The 26,170-nt window shown below is 43.4% G+C and overlaps 1 protein-coding gene across 1 annotated transcript; it reads right to left on the bottom strand.

Moving 5' to 3' along the window:
* Positions 1–2,533: 2,533 nt before the first annotated feature.
* Positions 2,534–25,406, bottom strand: WRNIP1 (WRN helicase interacting protein 1). The gene is made up of 7 exons (XM_066376916.1): positions 24,468–25,406; positions 22,417–22,608; positions 20,629–20,870; positions 10,139–10,368; positions 4,613–4,768; positions 3,827–3,906; positions 2,534–3,284 (listed from the first exon to the last, which is right to left on the bottom strand). The coding sequence occupies exons 1-7, from the start codon at positions 25,272–25,274 to the stop codon at positions 3,009–3,011; spliced, it is 1,983 nt and encodes a 660-aa protein (XP_066233013.1). The 5' UTR covers positions 25,275–25,406; the 3' UTR covers positions 2,534–3,008.
* Positions 25,407–26,170: the final 764 nt, after the last annotated feature.

The raw sequence follows: 26,170 nt of genomic DNA, 5'->3' as shown, positions 1-26,170 counted from the left end.
ACTGGGGGCCTGGGTTCCATTTCATAATTAGAGATCAAGGCGACAGCACACATACACACACTGATTGTGATGACTGCCCTCTTTCCCTATGCAGCACCCACAATGCAGGGCATCAGACATGTCTTACCTACTGGGCAGAAGAGAAGGATTTCTCTGGGGCTCTCACCAGCCCAGAAGAAAAGCCCTAAAATCACTGACTTCCAGGGTTTCCAACAAGTGGCTCAGCAAGGATCAATGTCAACCCCTTGCTCCCCATGCTCAGAGCTTCCAACCCACTTTTCAGTTCACATTTCAACACCAGCACATAACCCAGGGTTACTGGACATCTGAGATGAAAGCTCAAGATCACAATAAATAGGAAAAGCCAGGGGAGGAAAGAGAGCATGTAGGGAGAAAATGAGAAACAAATTTATCCTCAGGGAGATCAGCAGTCACAAAATAAGTAAACACAGGCTACTACTACTGCAAGGAAAAAAAAAGTGAGCTCTTCAAATTTTAAAACATGATGATGAGCGTCGGCCTGGTGTGCAGGAGTCCCGGGTTCGATTCCTGGTCAGGGCACACAGGAGAAGCGCCCATTTGCTTCTCCACCCCCGCCCCCTCCTTCCTCTCTGTCTCTCTCTTCCCCTCCCGCAGCCAAGGCTCCATTGGAGCAAAAGATGGTGCTGAGGATGGCTCTGTGGCCTCTGCCTCAGGCGCTAGAGTGGCTCTGGTCGCGACAGAGCGACGCCCCGGATGGGCAGAGCATCGCCCCCTGGTGGGCATGCGGGGTGGATCCCGGTTGGGCGCATGCGGGAGTCGGTCTGACTGCCTCCCCGTTTCCAGCTTCGGAAAAATGCAAAAAAACCCAAAAACAAACAAAAAAACCCACATGATGATGGCAAAATTAAGGAAAGAAAAATAAAATTAAGGAAATCTCCCAAAAAGTGGAGCAGAGACAAAATGATGGGAAATAGGGACAAAGAATCATACAGAGGGAGGGCCAAGCTCCACACTGTGAGCTACAGAAAGGAGGTCCTGAGAGGGGACAAAACCCACAGAGGGGAACACGGGCTGTGCATGAGAGTCCGCCTCCCCTCAGCCAGCTGCAGTCCTGACCAGACGGAACCTTTCTGTGCCCCAATGTGCTTAGCCTGAAAATGTAAATAATGGTACCTTTGCTTTATTGGGCGATTATTGAGGATTCAAATTAGTCTGTGCCAAGTCCTGAGACTAAGTTGGTACTTGTTACATTCTCAGTAAATGACAGCCGCCATTAATTCCTTTCACATTGTGCACTACATACAATCTGTCACCAAATTTTATTGCTTCTCCTTCAGGTATATTTATAGTTGAATCACTTCTAACCATCTCTTGTTACCAGCACTCATCCCCCATCACCTCTCCCAGAATGCTGCAACTTCTCATTTCCCATCTCTCACCTCTGCTCTCCCTGCTGTCTTGTCTCATTATGGCAGCAAAGGCAATCCTTTAAGAATTTAAGTGTCATCATGACACTCTTTTGCTAGAGACCTTGAATAAAAGCCAAAGATTTTCCCATGAACAAAATAATTCCACATAAGCTGTACGCCCATCACCTCCAGAGCTCCATTTCCATTATTTTCCTTCCTCTGCTCCCAGCAGATGGGCCTCCTCAGTGTATACTGTCTGCAGAGCGCCTTTATTCCTAGGGCCTTTACACTTGCCATTCCCCTCCTCAAATGATCTCCCAGATAGCTGAATGGCATCCTCATGTCCTCCAGTTCTTGCAATGTCACCTTCCCAACAAGTGAAGGGCAGGTTCCCTCCAACCTGACCAAACCTTTCATCAAGGAGAAGGACAGGGCCTGACCTGTGGTGGCGCAGTGGATAAAGCATTGACCTGGAAATGCTGAGGTCGCTGGTTCGAAACCCTGGGCTTGCCTGGTCAAGGCACATATGGGAGTTGATGCTTCCAGCTCCTCCCCCTTCTCTCTCTCTCCCCCTCTCTCTCCTCTCTAAAAATGAATAAATAAAATTTAAAAAAAAAAAAAAAAGGAGAAGGACAGATGAAGCCCCAGAATGACAGCTATGTAGCTTTCTAGACAGAGTGGCAACGTGGCTGTGCCCAGGACGGAGCACACTGCGGGGGAAACAGAACCGATAGATTACCAGTGGGACCATCCTTGTGGAAATGGGTGCAAAGTGTCTCCTAAAGGGTTTAAAAAGAATTACAGTAGATTCAAAGAAAATTGAGCACTGTATATGTGCATAAGATATTTAACTTTAGTAAAGACAAAAAGGAAACAGAATGCGTCATTTAGAAACATGGAGCTGCACGAAGAAACTGGAGGGAGTAGGGAGAGACAGAACAGACCACTGGGTTTTTCCGTAAGCCATTTAAAACATGTATTCCTTTAAAAAATTAAAATTCATTAAAAAAAACACACTAAACTTCCCAATTTCACCTGTGATAGTCCTTCTTTCCCAGTATTTACCCACCACAATTTGATCTGACAGATGGTGGGACCTCAGGATGGCTCCACAGTGGGAAAAACACGAGAGAACGGAGGAGTACTTTGAAATAGTTTTACTGGCTCGTAAGACCTTTGCATAGAAAAAAATACTCAAAACATTATGCAGTATTAAATCACAATTACATTATTTTTTACCAATTAAAACTACCCTGAATATACATTTTTTAAGGAAAAAAGAATCCTACAGAATGGAATTCTGAAATGACATTATGACTTAAATACTATGACAAAATAGATTAACTCCTCATAACATTAATTCATTGCACCAAGCTGCCAGACACTATCATCAGCATAAACACTGCAGTGTAAGTGAACAAAATTCCAACAGTACACACTTAGCTGAAGTGACTGTTACCTCCACCTGAGGAACTCTCACATTTCTGGCACAAAAAGTTGGTCTGTTTTAACTTCCGCCAGGCAACAGCTTCACACTCCATTTACTTTCTGACCATTCCTATTAAAGAAAAAAAAAAAAAAAAGGAAAAGTAACCCTGTGCTGCCATATCCTAAGAGTCAGCACCGCCTCTGCTTGAAGAAATCCACGCCCCTCAGCTCTTCCGGCAGATACTCCTGGTCCACAGGCTCGCTGTACATGGGGTTGTACTTGTAACCCTGGCCATAGCCCAGGTCCTTCATCAGCCTGGTGGGCGCGTTCCTCAGATGCAACGGGACGGGGGGCAGAGGCCCCTGGTGGTTTCGCAGGCAGGCTTTGACGTTGTTGTAGGCGCTGTACACCTCAATAGACTTTGGGGCTCTGGCAAAGTAGACGACACACTGGGCCAGAAGCACCTAGGGGAAAAGTTATGTTATGAAGGTGCCAGCGAGTTTCCATTACTAGTTTTCCAGTTAATTCTAAAAAGATTCCCACCGTGCTGTTATAACTCCCTTTCTGCCTAGTTTGGATAACCACTTATGATAGAAAAAAGAAATTCCTACATGAGGAGAGAGGTGGGACCAGACCAGTGGTTTGCTCTCCTTTAAAGAACTTGTTATTAAATGAAATTTTTCTTAAAACCCAATGTAAAGAACGTAAACATGAAGCTGCTCTGTTTGTGGGTGAGCTTGCAGACTTCTGTTTAGCTCCTTCAACACCTCTGCTCCCAGGGGGCTCTGAGCACCTCTTTTGAGCCACAGACTTCTAGAAAGTTTGAAAACATGACCTTGATGATACCTAAGCCCCCCCCCCCCCATAAAGTTTAAGCTTTTAAAAAGTCAAGCAGCTTCTTCAGTGGGCCCATACATTAATAGTGAAGACAGAACACATATTCAAATCCACAAAGGGACAGAGCACCAGAGAAAGGAAATGGTGTGCAAAGAATAGTGCTGATTACCTCACATTCGGGCATGCCTATAAAATGACAGCCTTGGTAGGCAGCAACTGCTTGTGTTAATGCAGATGGGTCGGCCAGACCTGTCACAACAGAAAGAGAAAGTCTAAGTTGCAATGCACCCCCGTCCTGACCTTCTACGTGCCACGGTGACCAGAGGCTGTCACTGCCCATAGACTCTGCTGACCAAACATCCCACTGTGCAAAACAGACTCATTTTTCTCTGATCTCATTAGCTTATTCAATACATTTCCTGAATGATTACTGTGTCATGTTGAAAGTTGTTTCCTCAGGGATAAAAACTATTATATCCAGCAGAAAAAATTAAGATACTGCATGTACAACAAACAAGGAGTAGAGCCATGAAGACAGTCGTGAAGATGGTTACATTGAAAAATAAAACATCTACTAACACCAAAGAAAAGTTTTTAAAACATTTTTCTTTAAATAATGTTCAGAACCTTCCATTTCTATCTCAGGAGTGATCCAATAAAAACCTGAATACCTGACTGGAATGCAAATTTACAAGTTTTTCTATTTTAATACTCATGTTAGAAAAATCACTACTGAAGGGGAAACAGAATGGTGACTTTCAGAACATAAACACTCAAAAACTCACACACACAATATCAAAAAATAAACTGAATTCATACTTAACTCTTCTCCTTACAAATCCCACAAGGTGCAAAGAAATTCAAGTCAAAAAGCAGCATCTCCTCCCTCCACCCCACTCCACCCCACCCCAACCTACACAGATGTCAGGTTCTGGGCTCTTCCCCTCACACTGACCTATGTCCTCGCTGGCAAACCTCACAAGCCTCCTTGCCACATACAGTGGGTCCTCTCCTCCTTCAAGCATGCGTGCCAGCCAGTAGAGGGAGGCGCTCTGGTCCGAGCCCCGCATGGACTTGTGAAGGGCAGAGATGCAGTTGTAATGCTCTTCTCCTGGACAAAAAACACCTGCTCAGTTACCGGCAGGGAGAGGAGATCCGCAGGGCTCATAGCAGAATCCACCCCAAGCCCGAGGTTGATCTCACTTGGTGGATTTTAAGAAAGCCAAAACAGAAAGCTTGAGGAAAACGAGGTTTGACAGTTCTCACTGAGCTGCTCAGAGAAGGGTACAGTGTACCGGTATGGAGTGCTGCAGCAGGCCACGATCCTGCGGGTCCATGTGCCAGTCTGTCCCACTCAGAGCAGAAAGCTGCTGGAAAACTGGTTGTCTACACTGAATGTGAGCACAGCCCAAGCGAACGGAGGGGACATTCACTTTGAAGAGTGGTCCTACATGTGGAAGTGCCAGGTTCAATTCCCAGTCAGGGCAGACAGATGCGCCCATCTGCTTCTCCACCCTTCCCCCTCTCCTTCTTCCTGGTCTCTCTCTTCCTCTCCCACAGCCAAGGCTCCATTGGAGCAAAGTTGGCCCGGGGCTCTGAGGATGGCTCTATGGCCTCTGCCTGAGGTGTCAGAATGGCTCCGGTTGCAATGGAGAAACGCCCCAGATGGGCAGAGCATCGCCCCCTGATGGGCATGCCAGGTGGATCTTGGTCAGGAGCATGTGGGAGTCTGACTGCCTCCCGCTTCTAATTTCAGAAAAATTTAAAAAAAAGAAAAGAAAGAGGTTCTTGCAGACTTCAGTGGGTGCGCTACAGCGAAGGGTGGAAGGGGAGCAAGCCCAATGTGCTGGTTCCACCTTGTGTCATTGTCAGTCTGAAGAAAACCAAACCCATGCCTGGATGCAGTCATTAAAGTGAAGAGTCAAGTGACAAGAACAGCTGTTACAGACCATCTGTTCCTCAGAGACACTTCCAGTTGCTTTTCTGATATCTGAAATCTGTGGTCATTTAAATCTGGTGTGGGGACACACTTGTGTGGCAGGGTCCCAGGACTGACACAGGGACCAACAGCTTTCACTTGAAGGGACTGTAGCCCTCCCTTCTCCCTCACCACTTGGTCTTACCCACATAAACAAATCAGTGAAATGTGCTTTACAAAAGCATATTTAAAAAGAGAAAATTCTTTTATTTTTTACTTTGAGATGAGGGGAGGCAAAGACTGCCTCCCACATGTGCCTCGACTGGGATCCACCTGGCAAGCCCACTAGGGGGTGATGCTCTGCCCATTTGGGGCGTTGCTCTGTTGCTCAAAAACCCAGCTAAGAAGAGAAAATTCTACCTAAACATTTGGATTTATACACATTTAACTATTTTCTGACCACCATCTCTTCCTTAAATTTGGGGAGAGGGTACCCTTCCCATAGGAAAGCAGAAGGGTTCTTGTTAGCAGCAGTCCCTCCAGAGGAGCAGCTGGCCTATGCTCATCATGCTGAGGCCAGTGAGACCATGTTTTGCTCTACTCAGCACTTGGGCCCCAGGAACAAATCCCAGTGACTGACTATGCTGGTGAAATGACCAATCTTCAGATGAAGAGCCTGGGATACAAGGCTGGCCGCCAAAGGAGGAGGAGGACCTGAGGGGCTGACTGTGGGCCTGAGAACCTTCCATGTTTCAGTGGAGAACCAGAGGAGATCAACGGTCTCAGCAGGGCTGCTGGATTTCTGTAGACTAAGTTGTCACCTGTCCCAGGGTTTCCTCAGCTAAGTCACAGTGACATGGAGACTGGCAGAAAAGTATCCTGCATGAAATCCACATGGTCCTGGCCTACCACCTTCATAGGCCTGGACAGTGACCCTGTGCTCTGTTCCCTTCTAGTGCTGAGCCTGGACAAGGGGAGGAGGCCAAGGTCATGCAGGCTTGGTCAACTCATGGACCTGGAGGAGATGGAGAAGCCACTTCCGCTACATTTTGTCAAATATAAACAAGGAGATGACAATGAATCTTCCTTGCCACAGAGGTAACTCATTTTCTTGTATCTTTACTCATGGACAGTAATAAAAAACAGTATGGTTAAGACCTAGGCTCTGAAGTCAAGCAGCCTGGGTCTGAATGCCGAACGTACTAGCCATGGAGCTATGGGAAGTTACTGACCCTCTGTGCCTTCTGTGCCTTCTCATCTGTAGCACAAATATTGTAAGATTAGCTAGCTCACAGGGTTGTAAATATTAAATTAGTATGCATGATATGGAGCAAGCATTCTAGAAACGTCAGTATTAGATGTTATTCTGTATTAACTTCTACTTTTGCTTTTATTATATACCACTTTATAACTTAAAATCACATTATTTATATAGAACCTGGACCTCAAGCATGGTACAGAATGTGTTTTCACTTGGAAATTTCTTCATTCTAATGCAGATTTATTGGGCCCTAAAAGTAACTACATACTAAATGACACTAAAGGATATAATTAAAACGCTAGGGTAAGGGTCTTTGTCTCATCAGTCAAAAAAAGGCCCAAAAGTATAAGCTAGCAGGTTGCCAGGACAATGCTTTTTATCATCCCTACTGATGAAACACAGCCTGATTCTCTAAGATCTGAACCATGTTGGAGTATCTCCGGATACACTGTGGTGCAGACACTGTATACACACACAACAGATGTCAGGATAGGGCAAGGTGGAGTTTGAGCTTGGGGACTGTGTGGGTACTCAAGACCTGGCTCCAGGGCAGCAAAGAGCTAGAGAAGGTGATCCCCAGTGTACATAGCTCCTGTGACAGAATGTGAGCCCAAAAAGCAGGGACCCTAGGACTGGAGGTGTCTGACGCCCACTGTATCTATGTGTGTGTGTGCGTGTCCGTGAGTAGGTATGTGTGAATGTGCATGAATGTGAGCAGGCTTAAGTGTTTGCACAGGGTTGAGAGATAGTCAGACCTGGATGAATTTAACCACTTGCTTTGTGAAATTAGGCAAGTTCTGTCATCTGTAAAATGAGGATAATATTAATAGTGATCCCTTAAAATTATTTTTAGAATTAATAAAGAAAAAGAAAATTTTTATAAAATATTGAGATTCATTCAATGTTAGCTAATGTTATGTTAAATGGGAGCCTCTGACTTTTAGCTGACAGTCTGATACAATGTGAAAGAACAGTTCTAGCTGGTCCAATCAAATGAAGAGTCTCTTTAGGACATTTACAAGTAAGCAAAGAGACCCCTGTTGCTGGAACCCCCAGAAACATTGGGAAGTCCAGAATGTGGGACTATTTTTACCTCTTAAATTTTGCTTGTATCTCCAATTCTTGTATTTGGCCAAAAATAAAGCAAAACTCTACCTCCAGAATGTTTTACTTTTCAGTTTTGCAAGCATTCATATGACAAAAGCAACAGAGAGCTGGCTACCAGAGATGTCCCTGGTGAGAGGCACATTCATATCAGAACTGTTAGTTACATGCCTCCTCTGTGTCCTTGGTACCATTAGCCACCCATCTCCAGTGGCTGAGGTGCACAAAGGCTGAAGAGCTTCAGTCACTTCTCCAAGGTCACACAACTGTTCCGTTTACTCATCAGGAGGCACTGCCTGGAACCAAAGTCATGGCCCCCTTCTCTAACCAGTAAGAAGTACTCCTCAACATCAAAAAGCATTCAAAAATACTGTTAAGGACATGGTACAGCCCACATGACATCTGGAACAGTCAATTATTAGCTTTCCTTTCCGGCACAGATTTTAAAGGTGTGGAACTTCTACCCTTTACTGCAATAGGACTCTATCTAGAATCACAAAATACTCAAGCCCTAGAAGTCCAGGCTAATCTAGTACTCTTAACTTCTTCACCCACATCTTTATTTATTTATTTATTTATTTATTTATTTATTTATTTGACCAAGACAGAGAGAGAGACAGAGACAGGAATACACAGGGACAGACAGAAGGGAGAGAGATGAGAAGCATCAATTTTTTTCATTGAGGCACTTCAGTTATTCATTGATTGTTTTCTCATATGTGCCTTGACCGTGGGGCTACAGCAGACAGAGTAACCCCTTGCTCTAGCCAGCAACCCTGGTTCCAAGCTGGTGAGCCTTGCTCAAACCAGATGAGCCCGCGCTCAAGCTGGCGACCTCGGGGTCTTGAACCTGGGTCCTCTGCATCCCAGTCCTGCGCTCCATCCACTGTGCCACTACCTGGTCAGGCACCCATATCTTTTATAAAAAGATACAAATGTGCTGTACATATGACACTTAATATTGCCAGCTCATGAATTTAATAAGTGCTAGTATCAACACTGATATCTGTAAATATGGTCCAATAAAAACAGATAACTGCACAGGCCCTGGCCGGTTGGCTCAGTGGTAGAGCGTCAGCCTGGTGTGCAGGAGTCCCGGGTTCGATTCACGGCCAGGGCACACAGAAGTGCCCATCTGCTTCTCCACCCCTCCCCCTCTCCTTCCTTTCTGTCTCTCTCTTCCCCTCCCGCAGCCGAGGCTCCTTTGGAGCAAAGTTGGCCCAGGCTCTGAGAATGGCTCCATGGCCTCTGCCTCAGGCACTAGAATGGCTCTGGTCACAGTGGATTGATGCCCCAGATGGGCAGAGCATCGCCCCCTGGTGGGCATGCTAGGTGGATCCCGGTCAGGCGCATGCGGGGAGGCTGTCTGCCTCCACGTTTCCAACTTCAGAAAAATACAAAAAAAAAAAAGTTAAAAAGAGGTAACTGCACAAAGCAACTTTAACTTTTTAAAAAAAGCTATTACAAAATAAAAAGCAACAAGATCCAAATAAATAATGTTTTGTTCAGACTCTAGAAATTAAGGACTTTAATTATCTAATATTAAACTACAGTGGTATCTTGAGATACGAACAGACCAACATACAAATTTTTTTTAAGATACGAGCTGCGACTCGGTCTGTATTTTTGTTTGAGATCCGAGCGAAATTCTGAGATCTGAGTCATGATTCAGGACGCTGCTGCTAGTTGGCACACCGGTCCAGTATTGGCAGTTTGATATACGAGTTGACTTGACTTTCGAGCTCGGTTACAGAATGAGTTAAATTCGTATCTCAAGGTACCACTGTAATAAAAAAAAGTCACTTATTTCAAGAGTCCTTTTGTTATTTACTGTCATTACAAATGATCACAAAAATTAATGTCAACTGCATGTATAGGTTTTTAAAAAATGCTTGTGTTCTAAAAGGTGCCAGAAGCAAGGAATCAAAAAAGTACTATCTTATAAGATAAATTAGAAGCCTGCAATTTCAAACCTGAAAAGTCTGCCCAGTTCTTAGCAGGACAGCTGCTCTGTGCCTCTGCTGAGACAGCTAGGAGGCCAGGTGTCTGAAATCTGACTCTGAGTGTAAGGGTTAATTCTATTACCAGTATGGAGATAAGTGTTAAGAAACACTCTTCATGCTTTGGACCCAGAGGAAGGGGAAAGGCCTGGAAGTGAGTGTGTGTATACAACTCATTTCACATTTCAGATTATTTACCTGCTCGGTCATATAAAATGTGAGATTTCTGGAGGCCTTCCTTCACATCATTTTCAGTGATCAGAACTCTACTGGAAGAATAGGTTTGCCCACTCTTCTTACAAAACATCTTCCTAGAGCTTAACCTGGCCAGCACCGCCAGCTGCAGTCCATTCAAGCCAGCTCTGGCGTCCCCATCGCTGAGATAAGCCAGAGTGTCTACTGCTTTAGCCTCTATGAATACGGAGGGCCTGCAACACAACCAATGTTAGTTATTGTCACACTTATATTACACAATTTTCATTCTATAGCGCTTCTTAGCAAACTTTTATGGCTTAGCAAGGTCCCCAAAAACCACCTTATGTTCAAGATTTCTGCTCTTTATTCTTAACTTATGTTGTTAACACAGTTTAGAACTACCGATACTGAGAACTGACCTGACTGAGGCACGAGGGTACTTCACTGTATAAGCACACACGCTGAAGTGAGTATGGAGGAGACATGGAAAGTTTTAGAAAGCCGCTGTGGGCATGTGGTCTCTATGGTTCTATTCTACATTAGAGTGAAAACTACAGAAACACCAGTGCCTCATTCTAACGTACAGAAAACATGTCTCAAACACAGTCCACAACCTGACAACAAAGGTTTGCTAAGACCACTTCCCACACAGGCAAGAGACAACGTCACATCAAAAAGTTAGCTCTAAAAGGCTTCAGATTACACAGCTCAATTCAGTCATTTCACAAACAACAAACTAGGTAGCCAATTATTCTCGGTATAGATGGACCTAGAAGCAGGTCTCTGGGATTTTGGCCTGGGGTGTACTTCCAGGTGGTTATTAATCACCTGTGTAATCTGCACAGAGTAGCAGAGGTCACTGGCCTATGCATCTATCAGAAGATTCTGCCAGAATTAGCCATTAGATCTTGGGTAAGTCACCTAGCCTCTCTATGAACATCAGGACTAAAATTTATTATCACATTTCTAAATGTGGACCTTCATAAAGAAAGTTTAACAATAATTCATTTTCAAGTGTAACTGAGCAAAATGTTCTATTTCTCCTCTAGTTAGAAAACCTATCTAACACATTTAGTAACTTAGAGGGGTCTTATTAAGTTCTGGCTAGCTGTAGAGCACAATTTTTCAGTTACAACTCACCATGTTACTGACAAACTTCAGCTGAAAATGTCTACTCTCATGAGTAAGTCGATTAGGACTGTCCAAATCAGCTACTTAGAAAGCAATGCACAGGTACCACCTGGGTTGGGTCACAGCATGGGGACTTGGGTGGGTGGATGGAGATTGTCTCAAAAAGGCACCCAGCTTGTCTTCAAAGGTCAATGTAGATTTCCTTACTGTACACCAACCCCACTACTCTGCTTGGTGAATGGCTTGAATAATACCAATTTGTATTTCATTAACTAAAAAGATTTGTTTATAACATCTTAAAGGCTGCTTCATCCTATTCCCTAATTTACCTAAGTCAAGACTTCCAGCTGCTAATTTTGGAGCTTAAACACACATGAAGCACCTATTTTGCTGTACAGCTTGATGATGACCAGCTCCCTTATCAGACTCCTGAAAGCCTTCCTGGTCCCAGAGCCATAGTTAGAGTCTGGAGGTCCATCCTTCCCCCTTCCTGACTAAATACTCAAAACACACACTAAGACCACATTACTAGCATTTTGTAAAGCTGGTAGACCATTTGTTAGGCAGATATTAGCAAATTGTAGATGCTTTGGAAGAAAATGACAGATAATACAGAATAAAAGATAGTATGTCAGGAGGAAACAATATCAGAGGGGTGGTGGCAGCACCCAATGTGCCCACAAGAAAAGGGTATATACACTTGGCTTGCGCACCATGTGTGTGGGTCTTGGGGAGGAGGGGAAGCAGAAGAATACAATAGCCTGAACATCTCATTTCAGCCTCAGAACTAATGAAAGGAACAGCTTCCATCTCCTTGGAAAGCTTCCTAGAAACCAAAAGCCTCCAGACTAACTCAGACTCACTCTCTCTGAGCTCCAGCGCTGGGGCAACAGCTTCAAAGGCACCAGGGGCAAATGGGGGGAAAATGGATTGTTGGGCATCAGGGCAAGTGCTGGGGGCAGCTTTCTCCCCCTTTCTCAGAGTGCCACATCTGAGACTCCATCAACCTGGTTCACACTATTTACCCTGTTCAAGTGATTCTCTGAGACCTTACCCCACCCAACTTGCAGACCCACCCAAGCTGTCTCCATGGTTTTTCTATACAAATGGCTTGTCTTGGCTCATACTTTGGACTTTCCTAAAATTTCTAAGCAAGCAGCATCTAGTCTCTGTGTACCCCAAACCTCTTTCTAAGTGGCCCCAGGTTGTGGAAAGATACAAGTACTGCATTATCCTATGCCACCATCTTCATCGGGAAGCCCAAATTCCGGACACTAGCAGCAGTCAGCCTTGGTTCACACGTTGGCCTCTACCGGGCACTTCCAAGCCCAGAAGAAGTAGCAGCCATCGGCACATCACTAGGTAGATAGCTCGTGCTGGGTGGCCTCAGGCAGGGCATAGGCAGTGGCTGACCTTGCACATCCTGAAAGGTCCTAGAACCTCCTGGTGGACAACTGCAAACCACACCAGAGTACAGCCCTACCACCTCCATGAGCGACATGCTCAATGGCTGGGCTGGACTTGAAAAGCACCAAAGCCCCAGTGAAGTAAGTCCTGCTCTGTAGGGTTGACTCCTGCACAGTAGTCACAGCCAGTCCTCAAAGCTGATCAGCCTGGGGGTCAATTCCTTCCAGTGACACCAACAGCAACCACGGTTCAAATGCAACAGGACTGTGCACACAGCCCTCATAGGGGTGACCTGGAGCGCCCAGCTTGGGCGACTGGGGAGGCTATGCCACTGGGCCTTATAGGACACCTACTAACACTTTACCAAGTTTGGGAGATACAGCAGCTCTACCTGATACACAGAAACAAACAGAGAAACAGCTAAAAAGAGGAGAGAAAGAAATGTCTTAAATGAAGGAATAGGAGAAATCTCTAGAAAAAGAACTCAACAAAATGGAGGTAAGCATACTATATAGAGTTCAAAACAATGGTTAGAAGGATACTCAAGGAACTCAGTAAGAACTTCAACAAAGAAACATAAAAAGGGACACAGAAACTATAAAATAGAACCAGTAAGAAATGAAGGATACGACTTACTGAAATGAAGAATAACTTACAGAGAATCAACAGAACAGTACATCAAGCCAAGAATCAAATCAGTGATTTAGAATATAAAGCAGTGAAAAAAAGAGGGGGAAAAAAAAGAGAAAGAAAAGACCAATCAGAGCGGCAAAAAGAAAAAAATTCAAAAAAAAAAAAAAAAAAAAAGAAAGAAATTGTAAGGAACATCTGAGACAACTTCAAGTGTACCAACATTTGCAACATGGGGGTGCTAGGAGAAAAAAAGCAAGAAATTGAAAATCTATTTGAAAAAATGACAGAAAACTTCCCTTTTTTCCCCCTAATTTGGTGAAAGAAAGTGGACATACACGTTCAGAAAGCAGAGAGAATCCCCAAAAAGATGAATGCAAAGAGGCCCATACCAAGACAAACATAATTAAAATGCAAAAAGTTAAAAGCCAAAAGGGAATCTTAAAAGCAAGAAAAACAGTTAGTTATGTACCTACAAGGGAGAGACTGTAACATTGTCAGTTGATTTCTCAACAGAAAATGTGCAAGCCAGAAGGGAATGGCAAGAAATATTCAAAATGATGAAGAGTAAGAACCTAAAACCAAGATTACGCCATCCAGCAAAACTATCATTTAGAATCAAAGAACATACAGAGCTTCCCAAACAAACAAAAAAAACTAAAGGCGTTCATCACCACTAAACCAGTATTACATGAAATGTTAAAGGGTCTTAAAAAGAAAACATAAAGAAAAGATATAAATAAAATGGCAATAAATGCCTATCTATCAACAATTGACTCTAATAAACAAATTGGGCCTGGCTGGGTGGCTCAGTTGGTGGAGCATTGTCCAGAGCAAAGGGTTGTCGGTTCGATCCTTGGTCAGGGCACGTGTGAGAAGCAATAACTAAATGGAACAACTATGTGGAAAAATAAGTTGATGCTTCTCTCTTTCCCCCTTCTCCCTCCCCACTTTCCTCTCTCTCTCTCAAATCAATGGAAAAATTTAAAAATATAAATAAAGCCTGACCAGGCGGTGGCGCAGTGGATAGAGTGTCAGACTGGGATGCGGAAGACCCAGGTTTGAGACCCCAAGGTCGCCAGCTTAAGAGTGGGCTCATCTGGTTTGAGCAAAAGCTCACTGGCTTGAGCCCAAGGTTGCTGGCTCAAGCAAGGGGTTATTCAGTCTGCTGAAGGCCCGCAGTCAAGGCACATAAAAGAAAGCAATCAATGAACAACTAAGGTGTTGCAACGCTCAACGAAAAACTAATGACTGATGCTTCTCATCTCTCCGTTCCTGTCTGTCCCTGTCTATCCCTCTCTCTGACTCTTTCTCTGTCTCTATAAAAAAATATAAATAAATAAATAAATAAACAAGCACAAGAGAAACAGACCCATAGATAGAGAATATTTTGATGGTTGCCAGATAGAGGGGTGTTTGGGGGGATGGGTGAAAAGGGTGAAGAAGGGTGAAGGAATTAAAAAGTACAAACTGGTTGTTAGAGAATAGTCAGGGATGGATGTAAGTACAACATACAGAAAACAGTCAATAAGTATGTATGGTGTCAGATGAGTACACTTATCAGGATGATCACTTAGCTATAGAAAGTCTAATCACTGGGTTGTACATGTGAAGCTGCTATTATATTGTATGTCAACTGTAATTGAAAAAAAATGATTTAAAAAATAAATAAAACTAAGGAAACAAAAACACAACTGTTATCTTTCCATTCCCACTAAATGCCAAGGCCTCAAGAATAGGAATTGCATTTTATTCTTTCTTTGTATCCCCAGAGCCTGGTAGAGAATAGGCATTCAATGTCTGCACAATAATGAATGGATTAACTTCAATTTTCCCCCCATTTCAGAGTGAAACATTTATTTCCTTTTACATTACAACATATTAGAAAGTATTTTAACACCCCTGCCTAAATCCATTATCTCCTCTACCTAGAGCTACTATGGTCCTTGTTGAATTTCCTTTATGATCCATTTAACCCTTCACCCATAAACCTTACATCTAATTTAAAACAAAATTGGGAAATTATGTACAGTTCGCATCATTAATAATTAAATAAGTTTTTAACAAAACAATATACCAGAATCCTAAATACTACTTCTTTACAAAATGTACACTATATTAAATTTTAAAAATAGAGAGAAAGGGTTAAAAGTCATTTATTACTATATGACCTTCATTAATATTTTGGTATGCATTCCTTTTCTATGAATTTGTCCTTCGTATATAACGACAGGAGTACTTTGAGGACAGAAAAAAATGTGTGGCCTTTACTACTGCAGTGCTTAATATATTGCCGTTTCCATGAGTCCCTGTATTAAGCCACTGAGTAGGCCCTTCTAATTGAGAGAAGACAACTCTTAAGACTGTTTCACAGATTTATACAAACAGCACACTGTGAATAAACTTTTTAAAATGGGCTTGTGTTTTATGTGGTTGGAAAACAGAATCCTTCTTTCAATTTCTAAACTTAACCAAAGCACAGGCTGTCCTATTGTTATCCTTCTAAATCAGACTGGAAGCCATGGGGAACAGGCATGCTGCCACAATAAAACCAGGGCCTTCTCACCTAAGCCCCTGCTGCTCCACTCCTCCACCCCTTCAGTTTGGCCTATACTCCAAATTTCACCCCTGTCCAAAATGAGTATTTTTAAACACACATGAATCTTCCAGCAATTCTGTTCAATAAAAGGTGACTGCTGACAGCACTTGCAATGGTCACAACAATAAATCCCCAAGTGGAAATTTGCTATTAAGAACACTGTTTAAGATGTTCAAAAGGTTCTACCACTCAGTATTTCCCGAATGCTAGTTCCTTCTACCTAGGTTTTGAGGAGTAATAAAATGTGCGAACATCCTGTGAGATCTTAAGAGAGGGAGCATTTGTATTTATACTTATATTTGCAAAACTCCTCTGCCAACTGTAACTGCTACACAAAGTATCTTGAAAGAGTACTCCTAGTCCAGAGAATTTAACATGACTTTAAAATTTAAGCATAATCTTACAAAATATTTTTCATTTGGAAGCAACTTTTCAAAGTTAGAATAGGATTAAATGAGGCACAATTTACCTTAAGGATAGAGTGCCTGAAATTTCATAGCATCCTATAGAGAAAGAAGCGAGATAATAAATTATATTATTATAATGTGATAAAAAAAAAACCCTCAACAGTTTCATAATAAGCAGGAAAAGAATAGTTAAAGTACAATAAATGCTTTGGAAAAGATCATAGTTCTTAAAAAGATATAGAAATAAAAGATACAGTTTAGTTTCTCCAATTGAAGTGACACGCTCTGGACTCAGCAGAGACGTGGAAAGCATGCTGTAAAGACAACTTCTTCCTGTTCTTTTTCCTTCCAGGTATATGAATCTTTTTGCTCTTTCGTTTGTCTGGTGAATGACACTGGGATTTGGAGGATTCTATTGAGATGGCTGGATATTTAAGTTGAAGGAGATACTGAAAACAAACCTGTTATTTCATGGCAGAACAAAAGAATATACGTGGCTCAATTAAGTTCTCCCTATATTACAAAACAGTACTCTGTGAATCTCTTTCACTAAAGAAAATAAACATTCCACGGTTAGGGTAATGCTATGCAGTGGTCCTCAACCAGGAATGTGCATCAATTTTAGAGAACTTGCCAAAAGTGCAGTCTGTGTCTATCTTAGCACAGATTTACTGATTCTGCAATCTCCAGGGATAGACCCTGTGCACATACATGTATTGTCATAATGCATCCCTGGTAATTGTGAAACACAGGTCTGGTTAAAAGGCACTATTGCTAAATTATAGCTGGAAATCTGTGTCTCTAAATATTTTACAAATTAACAACCAACACACAAAAAAACAAAAACAAAAAAACCCCACAATTGAGTATATGTATCGAGTACTACTTTGCAGATGTCACACTAAAGCTGGAGGGCAAGAGGGAGGTAATAATTTTATTCTTTGGCCCTTCCTCTTTCCTGTTGCCTGGAATGCAAATATAATGCATAGGTCTCCAGTAACCACTGTGGGGCATGAGGTAGAAGCCCTGTGATGAAAATGGCAGAGCAGAAAGACAAGGGGCTTCATCCCTAATACTGCTGTGAAGCTGACTGGCTAGGAGCTGCATTTTTATACCCATGAATGCTTTGGACTCAATGGAGGAGGGAAATAGAAAAAAAGAACAGTTTCATCATATGCTAATGAGAATTTATAATATGCAAATATATATTGCATAAGAATTCACAACTCCTCAAGTAAAACTAAGAATGGTGTGAGCATCAGCTTGATGAGCTTTCAGGGTCAGGACCTGCTCAGCTCCTCTCACGCACAGCCGTCAGCAATCTGGGATTTCCCTGTAAATGCTCTAGAGCAGCGGTTCTCAACCTGTGGGTCGCGACCCCGGCGGGGGTCGAACGACCAAAACACAGGGGTCGCCTAAAGCCATCGGAAAATACATATTTATAATAAAATATATAATATATTTTATATTTTATAATGACTGGCTAGGAGCTGCATTTTTTATATAATATATTTTATATTTTATAATGACTGGCTAGGAGCTGCATTTTTTATATATTTTATATTTTATGACGACTGGCTAGGAGCTGCATTTTTTATATAATATATTTTATATTTTATAATGACTGGCTAGGAGCTGCATTTTTTATATAATATATTTTATATTTTATATATTTTATTATAAATATGTATTTTCCGATGGCTTTAGGCGACCCCTGTGTTTTGGTCGTTGGACCCCCGCCGGGGTCGCGACCCACAGGTTGAGAACCGCTGCTCTAGTGGCTATCTCAGGCACCTCAAGAGTACAAATGCACATTCAGAGCTTTCCAGAGAGAGAGATTATTCGGGATCAAAACTCTCCTCCGCACTCGATTAGTATAACCAAATCTAATTTATGTCCACAAAAATGTATATGTAATTAGTGCCAGTCAGTAGGAAATTACAAAGTAAAACTTGATCTCAAACTAAAAGACAGCACAATCCACTATTCATGATCCATGGCAGCTGGAGTGGCCAGGCACTTCTATTAGGGAATCACTAGTAATATAAGAATTCATTCTATGGTCTGTGACATCCTCCAACTTAACTTTTTGTCTGAATTTCTAACAAGCAAACCAATTAATTTCACTCTGCTTGCTTTTAGTTTGTTTGGACTCTTGTATTAAAGGAAAAGGTTTTTATTACCTGGGCAATGGAACAATCATCCCTTACGTTGGATTATTAAAAAAAAAAATTAAACTACTTCTCTCACATCGAATGTTATGATTTATTTATTCATTCACAAACTTTCCTAAACATATACTATATGTTAGACACTGTGCTGGGTACTGGGAATATGAACAAGAAGGAAAAGTTCTTCTCCTCCTGGCCTTCCCAGGAAGGTAGCAATATAAAAAAGTAAACAAGAGAATGAAAAGAAGTAATAGTTCGGATCAGTTCTAAATGAGTGATAGTGGAAAAAAGAAACAATTTGATAGAGGTTTCTCTGACCAGAAGGGAATTTTAGTAGATTAAGAATCCTTGCTTTGTGTCATGCTCTAAGTTTCAGCAATAAAGAAACTTAATTCACTTGCTCCTCTCAAATTTTAGTGTATATGCAAGTGACGTGTGAATCCTGTTAAAATGCAAGATCCTTTTTTAGATGAGCTCTGTGGATCTACTGTACTTGTTTTACTTCAATGATGGCTTGGCGGTGGCTGGAAGAGGAAATAACAAATGCCCAGCATACAAAGGGCTCCTATGTATGAGTACACCTGACTGACACTGACAAGTTCCATACACCTTTTGAGCCACAGTGCAGATGGCTAGCCCATCACAACTAGACTTTTTTTGGCCTGGGGGTTCTCAGCCATGATCCAGGTCTTTCATGAGGCAGAGCATAACTTCGCATTCTGAGAAATGAGCAAAGGGAGAAGTGAGACACATGGAGAGACTGTTGAAACCTAAACCCTGAGCCTATGTCTTGTACTGTCATACTCTCAGAAGAGTGCCTCCAGGCCTTGGCCTTGGGGCAGGAATCAGCAGCTGTGGGGTCCACAACATGAAGAGGTAAGCATTAGCCTCTTATCCTACCAGATTATGTTCCACTGCATTATTTCAGCTGACACATGAATCAATGACATCTAAGAATATAGTCTAATATAAATAAATAAAACTTCTGACTCAAGTAATAAAATTGATTACTCATGATATATATACATCCTGTGAATTAAGGAACTAATTTAGCACTCCTCATCATACAGAGATAAGACTACTTTTAAAGGAAAAGGACAGCCTCTAATGTGTCCTTTTCAGTTAAAATTCCTTTACTTTCATGAACTGAATTTGACTTTTAGAGTATGCAAAAATCATGCTAAAATAATTTAAGGAATTTTATGGTACCATGCACATTAATTTTTACTTTATGTGTGTGTGTGTGTGTATATATATTGACAGAGACAGAGTCAGAGAGGGGGACATTTAGGGTACAGACAGGAAGGGAAGGGAGAGAGATGAGAAGCATCAATTCTTTGTTGCAGCACCTTAGATGTTCAATGATTGCTTTCTCATATGTGCCTTGACTGGGGGTGGATGCGGGGTTACAGCAGAGCGAGTGACCCCTTGCTCAAGCCAGCAACCCTGCACCCAAGCTGGTGAGCCCGTGCTCAAGCCAGCAATCTCGGGGTTTTGAACCTGGGTCCTCTGCATCCCAGTCCGACACTCTTATCTACTGCACCACCACCTGGTCAGGCTTTCCTTAATATTTTTAAAAGAAGAGTAGACTGCAGGAAAGAAAGAAAACTAGAATCTGAGTATAAATCTCGAAAGAATTAGAAATTAAGTCTATTCCATAAAAATATTAAATTAAGGATTCTTAGTCTTCCAATACTTTAAAAAGAGTGTGCTGGGTAAAGAACCAAATCCCTAAGCCAGCAGTTCTCAACCTGTGGGTCGCGACCCTGACGGGGGTCGAACTGCAAAACACAGGGGTCGCCTAAAGCCATATGTATTTTCCGATGGCTTTAGGCGACCCACAGGTTGAGAACTGCTGTCCTAAGCACAAAAGCAAACACGCAAAAACTAAAACCATGGGCAAAGCAATGTTATAGCTTGAAGAATTACAGATACAGCCATTATAAACTACAAAATTTACACCTTAAAAGAAAATATTTGTAGATATACTTGGTATAATTCCACACTTCCCTCCTCTTTTGTTATTATTAGATCAACATTTCTTCTCTGTTTCTACCCCCTCCTTACTGCTGTCCAGCCCTTTCTGGAAGACCACCAGGGAATTCTCTGGGAGGCATGTGACCCTAAGATACTGCACAATCAACTTACTCAGAACTGCTGTGGCTGCTGTGACTCAGAGGGTCAGTGGGACGGCTGGAATCTAGGACATGGATGCCCAGTGAGTTGATTGCTCGCATTAAAATAGTCACCATTGCCTCTACTGAAAGCTTCTCAAGAACAATAACCCTGCAGCGGCTCAGAAGAGCAGCATTGACTTGGAAGGAAGGGTTTTCTGTGGTGGCCCCAATCAGAGTGATTGTCCCACATTCCACGTGAGGAAGAAACGTGTCCTATCATGGGAGGAAAACAGAAGAAATTGATTCCAGTCAACAACAACCAGCAGAATCCTATGTAAGGTGGATATCCATTCTTTCCTTTTCCTAATTGTGGTTTCAGGAATAGCAGCTTACATTCACTGACTGAATGCAAGAGCAGGAGAGCACAATTAATGCTTTTTAAGCCTAAACCACATCTGGAATGTTAATGTCTAAGCCTGGTCTCTTGCTGGTTGACTAAGAGTTCAAAGTAGAATTCTACTCTAGTTTCAACATAAGTGATTTTTTTTACTTAAAAAAGTATCTTTTATTCGAAGGCCAAACTGACAGTTTAAATGTAGAAGTTATTTATTTGCAGAAAACACAAAAACATTAATATTTCCAAAATCTTCCACTACATGTCCTCAGTCATGTTGCTAATTTTCCTAATAAACTTGGTAAACATATGTGTGTACTGAACAACGAATATGTAACCATCAGATGCTGCTTATCGGGAAGAGATGCTAAGATGAGTTAATGGTCCAACATGAAACCTGGAGAGCTGGCATCCAGTCAGGACTCTCAAGGTCTGTCTTGTCAGAGGGTTATATCCGGCAAAAATGCTTAATAGGCGTTTGTAAAATATTTCTATCTCTGACTACAAAGCCATTAACAAATATATATTTTTAAAAAGTATACCTGAAAAAGTTTATGTTTACTTAGGGAGAATACAAAAGTGGCTTTGTTTACAAAAATAATCCTTTTACTTTTTAGAAAGCCATTTAAATATAAACAGTAATAATTAGATCTTGTGACTTTCACCTTGACAAGAACCTGAAGTTACAGAAAACTCTAATCTTTTTTTTTAATAAATAAATTTTTATTATAATGGGGTGAAGAAAACTCTAATCTTGAAAATAAAAACACTTTATAAAGGAGAAATCGAAAATTAGGTTACACTATTCACTAGATTGCTAATATTTAAAAATTTCTAAAAACATGAAAACTGATCTGAAGCTGCTTTTTTGGTATGAATAGCTCAGGGATATACAGGGGGTCCTGGGGTTATGACAATCTCAACATACAATGTTTCAAGTTTATGATGCTCACTCCCATAAAAACTTAAAAGAAATTAAGGCGTATTTAGGCTTACTCTGTTAGCATTGTACTTACAGACTGTGGAGCAGAATACACAGTATTCTTTTCCTGTGGCTTGTGTTTTTATGTTCTAGATTATGATTTACAACTGTGTTAGGACAGGTAGGTGACTTAGGGCAGGGTGTTTCGACTTACACCAAAATTAGGGGTACATCACTGTTGTAGGAATGAAACAGTGTCATAACCGGGAGGACCCCTGATAAATGATAATTTCATTTAACAGAGAGAAAAACCATTTTGTCATAAAAAACACGAAGAAAAAGGGAAGAAACAGGCTCAAAAGAGATGGGCTGGCAGCCTTTGCTTCTTTGTAGACAGAGTTAAATACAACAATCCCTAGAATTTGCATATTGCTTAATGCTGTTCAAAGTCATCTCACATACTTAATGTCAGCAATGACCAAAAGGAAGAAAAGTTAATATACCTGCTGAGATTTATTAAACCGATGGATCTCATCAATAAAAAGTATGGTTTTCCTTTTGAAAAAGCTCTTTTCATTCTGAGCTTGTTTTATGACATCTCGCACATCATTTGTCTTGGCATTTGTTGCAGACAATGTCACAAATCTTATGCTATGTTTCTTGCTGTTTTTGGCTATGATGTGGGCCAGGGTGGTCTAGGAAAGATGACAGTTTGGAAAGCTGATCAGACACGGAGAAAAAAGTACCCATGAGTACAAACCCAAGCAGCATAAGCACAATTTACCAAACTACTTGACCTCTAAAAATGCTTAGCAGCATAGACACAATATGAAATACCATCGCACATTATCAGAAAAATTTAAATGTTATAAATAAAATAAGAACGTATCTGAACCTCAGGCTAATTCTATTTTTTTTTTCTTTGTACCTAACCCCATTTGATTCCTTTTTTGATGGGGACTCTAAGAGCTTTGTAAGCCCAGTAGAATAAAGAGAACAGCTGTTTTGATTTAGTAGAGCATGAGTGACAGCTGTGATCTCTTCCGGAACAAGAAAGCATTACTGCCAAAGGGCTAGGTTGAGAACTGATGTGCAGGACCACAATCCCACAACTGGAAGCTTATCACTGCAGCTTAGAAAAGGACAGAGAGCCTTTGAACTGAGAGATCAATGACAACTACTACCCAGCATTTAAGACGACTCCATGTCACTTCTGAACATCTACTTTGGAAGGTGAAACAGCACTTTGATTATGTTAGTACTTACCAGAAAGCAAAGGAGATCCAAGGAATACACTGCTGTTTCTGGACTTAATGGTGCTTTACGAGTTAGCAAAGGGTCTTAAAAACATTACTGTTGTTAGCAATATATGTAGTAATAAAGATGGGAATAAAGCAAAGGGGAAGATTGTTAACCAGTCAAATTTACCCTTGAATGAATGGAAAAGTGGCACTTTAATTTCTAAAAGTTGTACAGCACGGTGAGACTGTGGCTGCTGCTTTAGCAAATCCCAGCCTATTGGCTCCCATGCCACATTTTCCTAGGCTTTGTGAGTAATCACCACTGGGCTGAGCAGCCCAGACCACTAAATCTTTTGTCCAGCATCTTCTGCTTTCACCCTCCTTATCTCCCTGGGGGCTATTCTTCTTGCCTTGTGGGAACATCAACAGCTGATGTTGCTGTTCTCATGACTTTATGGAAAGGCTTCACAATTAATAAAAATGCTACTGCACAATTCCCTAAATGGGGTATCAACTAAATCGACCACCACCGTAAGGTGTTATTTGACTGAGATCCAATTTCTGGCCAAAGGGAAAGTATGAATGCAAACTAGAAGGCACAGAGGAACTCCAGGAACTGGAGTAAAGGAAGATGTGATTAAGTTGTGGGAGATGAAACTGGAATGACAAACAGGAGAGAAATCATAAAATTCTGTATACTACGGAGTGGGAACATGAAAGCTCTGAGAATGCCGTTACAATTCAGATTCTGAGTGTTGTGTTTCATTTACTGGTGCTCATACTTCTCCCTCTTTCTAGGGATTTTAAAAAAGTCACATATTTAAACACCTCAAGTCTACTCTTTTATTCAGTCTTAACGCTCCACTGTTTTTCAAGTGTTCTGATAGGAAAAAAAAGCACACAGAAATGAAATTTTGATTTTTTTTCAAAACTGAATCTGTAATACCTAAAAATGTAACATACAAACAATCTGCAATTTACAGCACGTTGTTTCCTTGAGAATTTGGCCATGAATGTGGTGTCGGAACACAAAAGTAGATCAAATCTATGCCCACATATTCTTGTAAAACTACGAATCCAGACGTTCTCGTTGTGAAAACGACAGAAAATGTGTCTGTCCTATGAATCTGGGTGGGTGTGCCATGTCGCACCTATCACAATTCCACCAGCCCCTGCACTCAGGCTTCGCTGTTCGGAGACGGGAGGAACGATTCTTCGGGGTCAGCCCACGCCGCAGCTCTCCGACCACTAGACCCACGCGCGGCCCGTGGAGAGGAGCCCCGCTCGGCACCGTCCTAGCAAGGCGCACTCACCTTGCCGCAGCCCGGCGGCCCCCACAGGATGAGCGAGGGGATTTCGTTGTTCTCCAGGAGGGACCTGAGCAGGGTCTCCTGCCCCACAGCCCTGCTCTGCCCGATGTAGTCCTGCAGCGTGTCGGGCCGCATCTTGTCGGCCAGCGGCTTGCCCTCCAGCCTCTGACGGACCTCCTCCGCCGCCGCCGCTGCCGGCGCCCGGGAGTGCGCGCGGGTCCCGCCGCTGACCCCGAAGGCTGCGGCGGCGGTGGCGGCTTCCCAGCGGCCCGGGTCGTCCTCGCCGTCGGCGTCCCCGTCCCCCGTCGCCTCCTCCTCCTCTTCCTGCGGCTCCGCCTCGTCCCAGCTCGGCGGGGACGCGCTGCCGGCGGCGGCGGTGGCGGCGGCTGGCCGCTTGCCCGCGCCCTTCCTGCCGGGGCTGCCAGAGCGGGCCGCGGGGAAGTCGGGGACGGGGCGGGCGCCGCTGGGCGTGGGCGGCGCGTCGTCGCTCTCCCGGCTCTCGCTCTCGCCGCCGTCGTCGCCCTCCTCGCCCTCGCTGCTCTCGGCCGCCGGCGGGGTGGCCGGCTGCTTCGGCGCCGCGCTCTCCAACAGCCGCCGCCTCTTGGCGCTGGGCGGCGACAGCGCCCCGGGCCGCTCCCCGGCGCGGTGCGGCCCGGCCGCGGGCTCGGCGTGCCCCGCGGGGTGGAGCAGCAGACAGCGGTCCAAGTGCGAGTTGATGTGTGCGGCGGGCATCATCTGCTGGCACACGGGGCACTGCACCCGGTGCAGCTGCGACAGGAAAGGGTCGTCTTCCGGCCCGCTCACCTCCATGGCGGCCACCGCCCTCGCCGGCGCAGTCGCGGCACCCAGTGCGCAAGCCGAGGGCACGCGCCGCCCGCTGCTAGGCCCCGCGCCGCGCGCCCCTCGTCCGGGGAGGCGGCAGGACGTGAGGCGGCCGGAGGAGGGCGCCGCTCATGCCTCACCTCGGTCACTGCCCGTGTCAGCCCGCCCTCAGCCGGCCGTCAGCAGCATCCCGCGCGCCGCTTCCGGAGGGACTGCGGCCCGGCTGTTCTCCGCAGCCGCCCCGCCGCGGGAACGTGGCCTGCTGCCTGTCGGGAAGTGTAGGCCTCGCCTCCACTTCCGGCCGACCGAGGAGGCTGGCGGGCTCCGCGTAACCAGACTCGCGGGACAGCGAGAATCGCGCCCCTCTGCTCTCTCTAGGCGGGAGATACCTGGGCGGGTCTGGGAAAATTCCCGTAGATGGCGCCTGGGAAAGCGGTTTTCCACCCTCCGGAGCTGCTGTACCACGTGGGGAGGCGGAAGACGGAAGAAGGCCAGCCGGGGGTTGTTTATCATAAATGAGAAAGGAATGGAGGTAGGGAGGACTCCCAAAAGCGTTCCATTAGGAAACTTGCTTGAACAAAGGAGAAAAATTCAAACTACACGTGTGAAAAAAAGTTAACCTAAACAAATGCTGAGAAATGCAAATAAAGAATCCTTTTAGTTTTTTGGACCTTTTACGTGAAGCACAGACTTAAGGTGCCTGTGTCACTCAGCTCTTTAATAGTTAAAAATTAGAAATATTTAATTCTAAATGGTTAGCAAAAAGTCAAGGTGCAGCTATCTCAAAACAGTAAAATGATATTAGTCCACTATTTTAAATTGCATTGTAGACAGTGACAGAAAATGCCTACCATCGGTAAAAAAATTATGCATGGTATTCAACA

Source organism: Saccopteryx leptura, chromosome 3 (assembly GCF_036850995.1).
Source record: "Saccopteryx leptura isolate mSacLep1 chromosome 3, mSacLep1_pri_phased_curated, whole genome shotgun sequence".
Taxonomy (NCBI): domain Eukaryota; kingdom Metazoa; phylum Chordata; class Mammalia; order Chiroptera; family Emballonuridae; genus Saccopteryx; species Saccopteryx leptura.
This window is presented reverse-complemented; position numbering and strand designations above follow the sequence as displayed.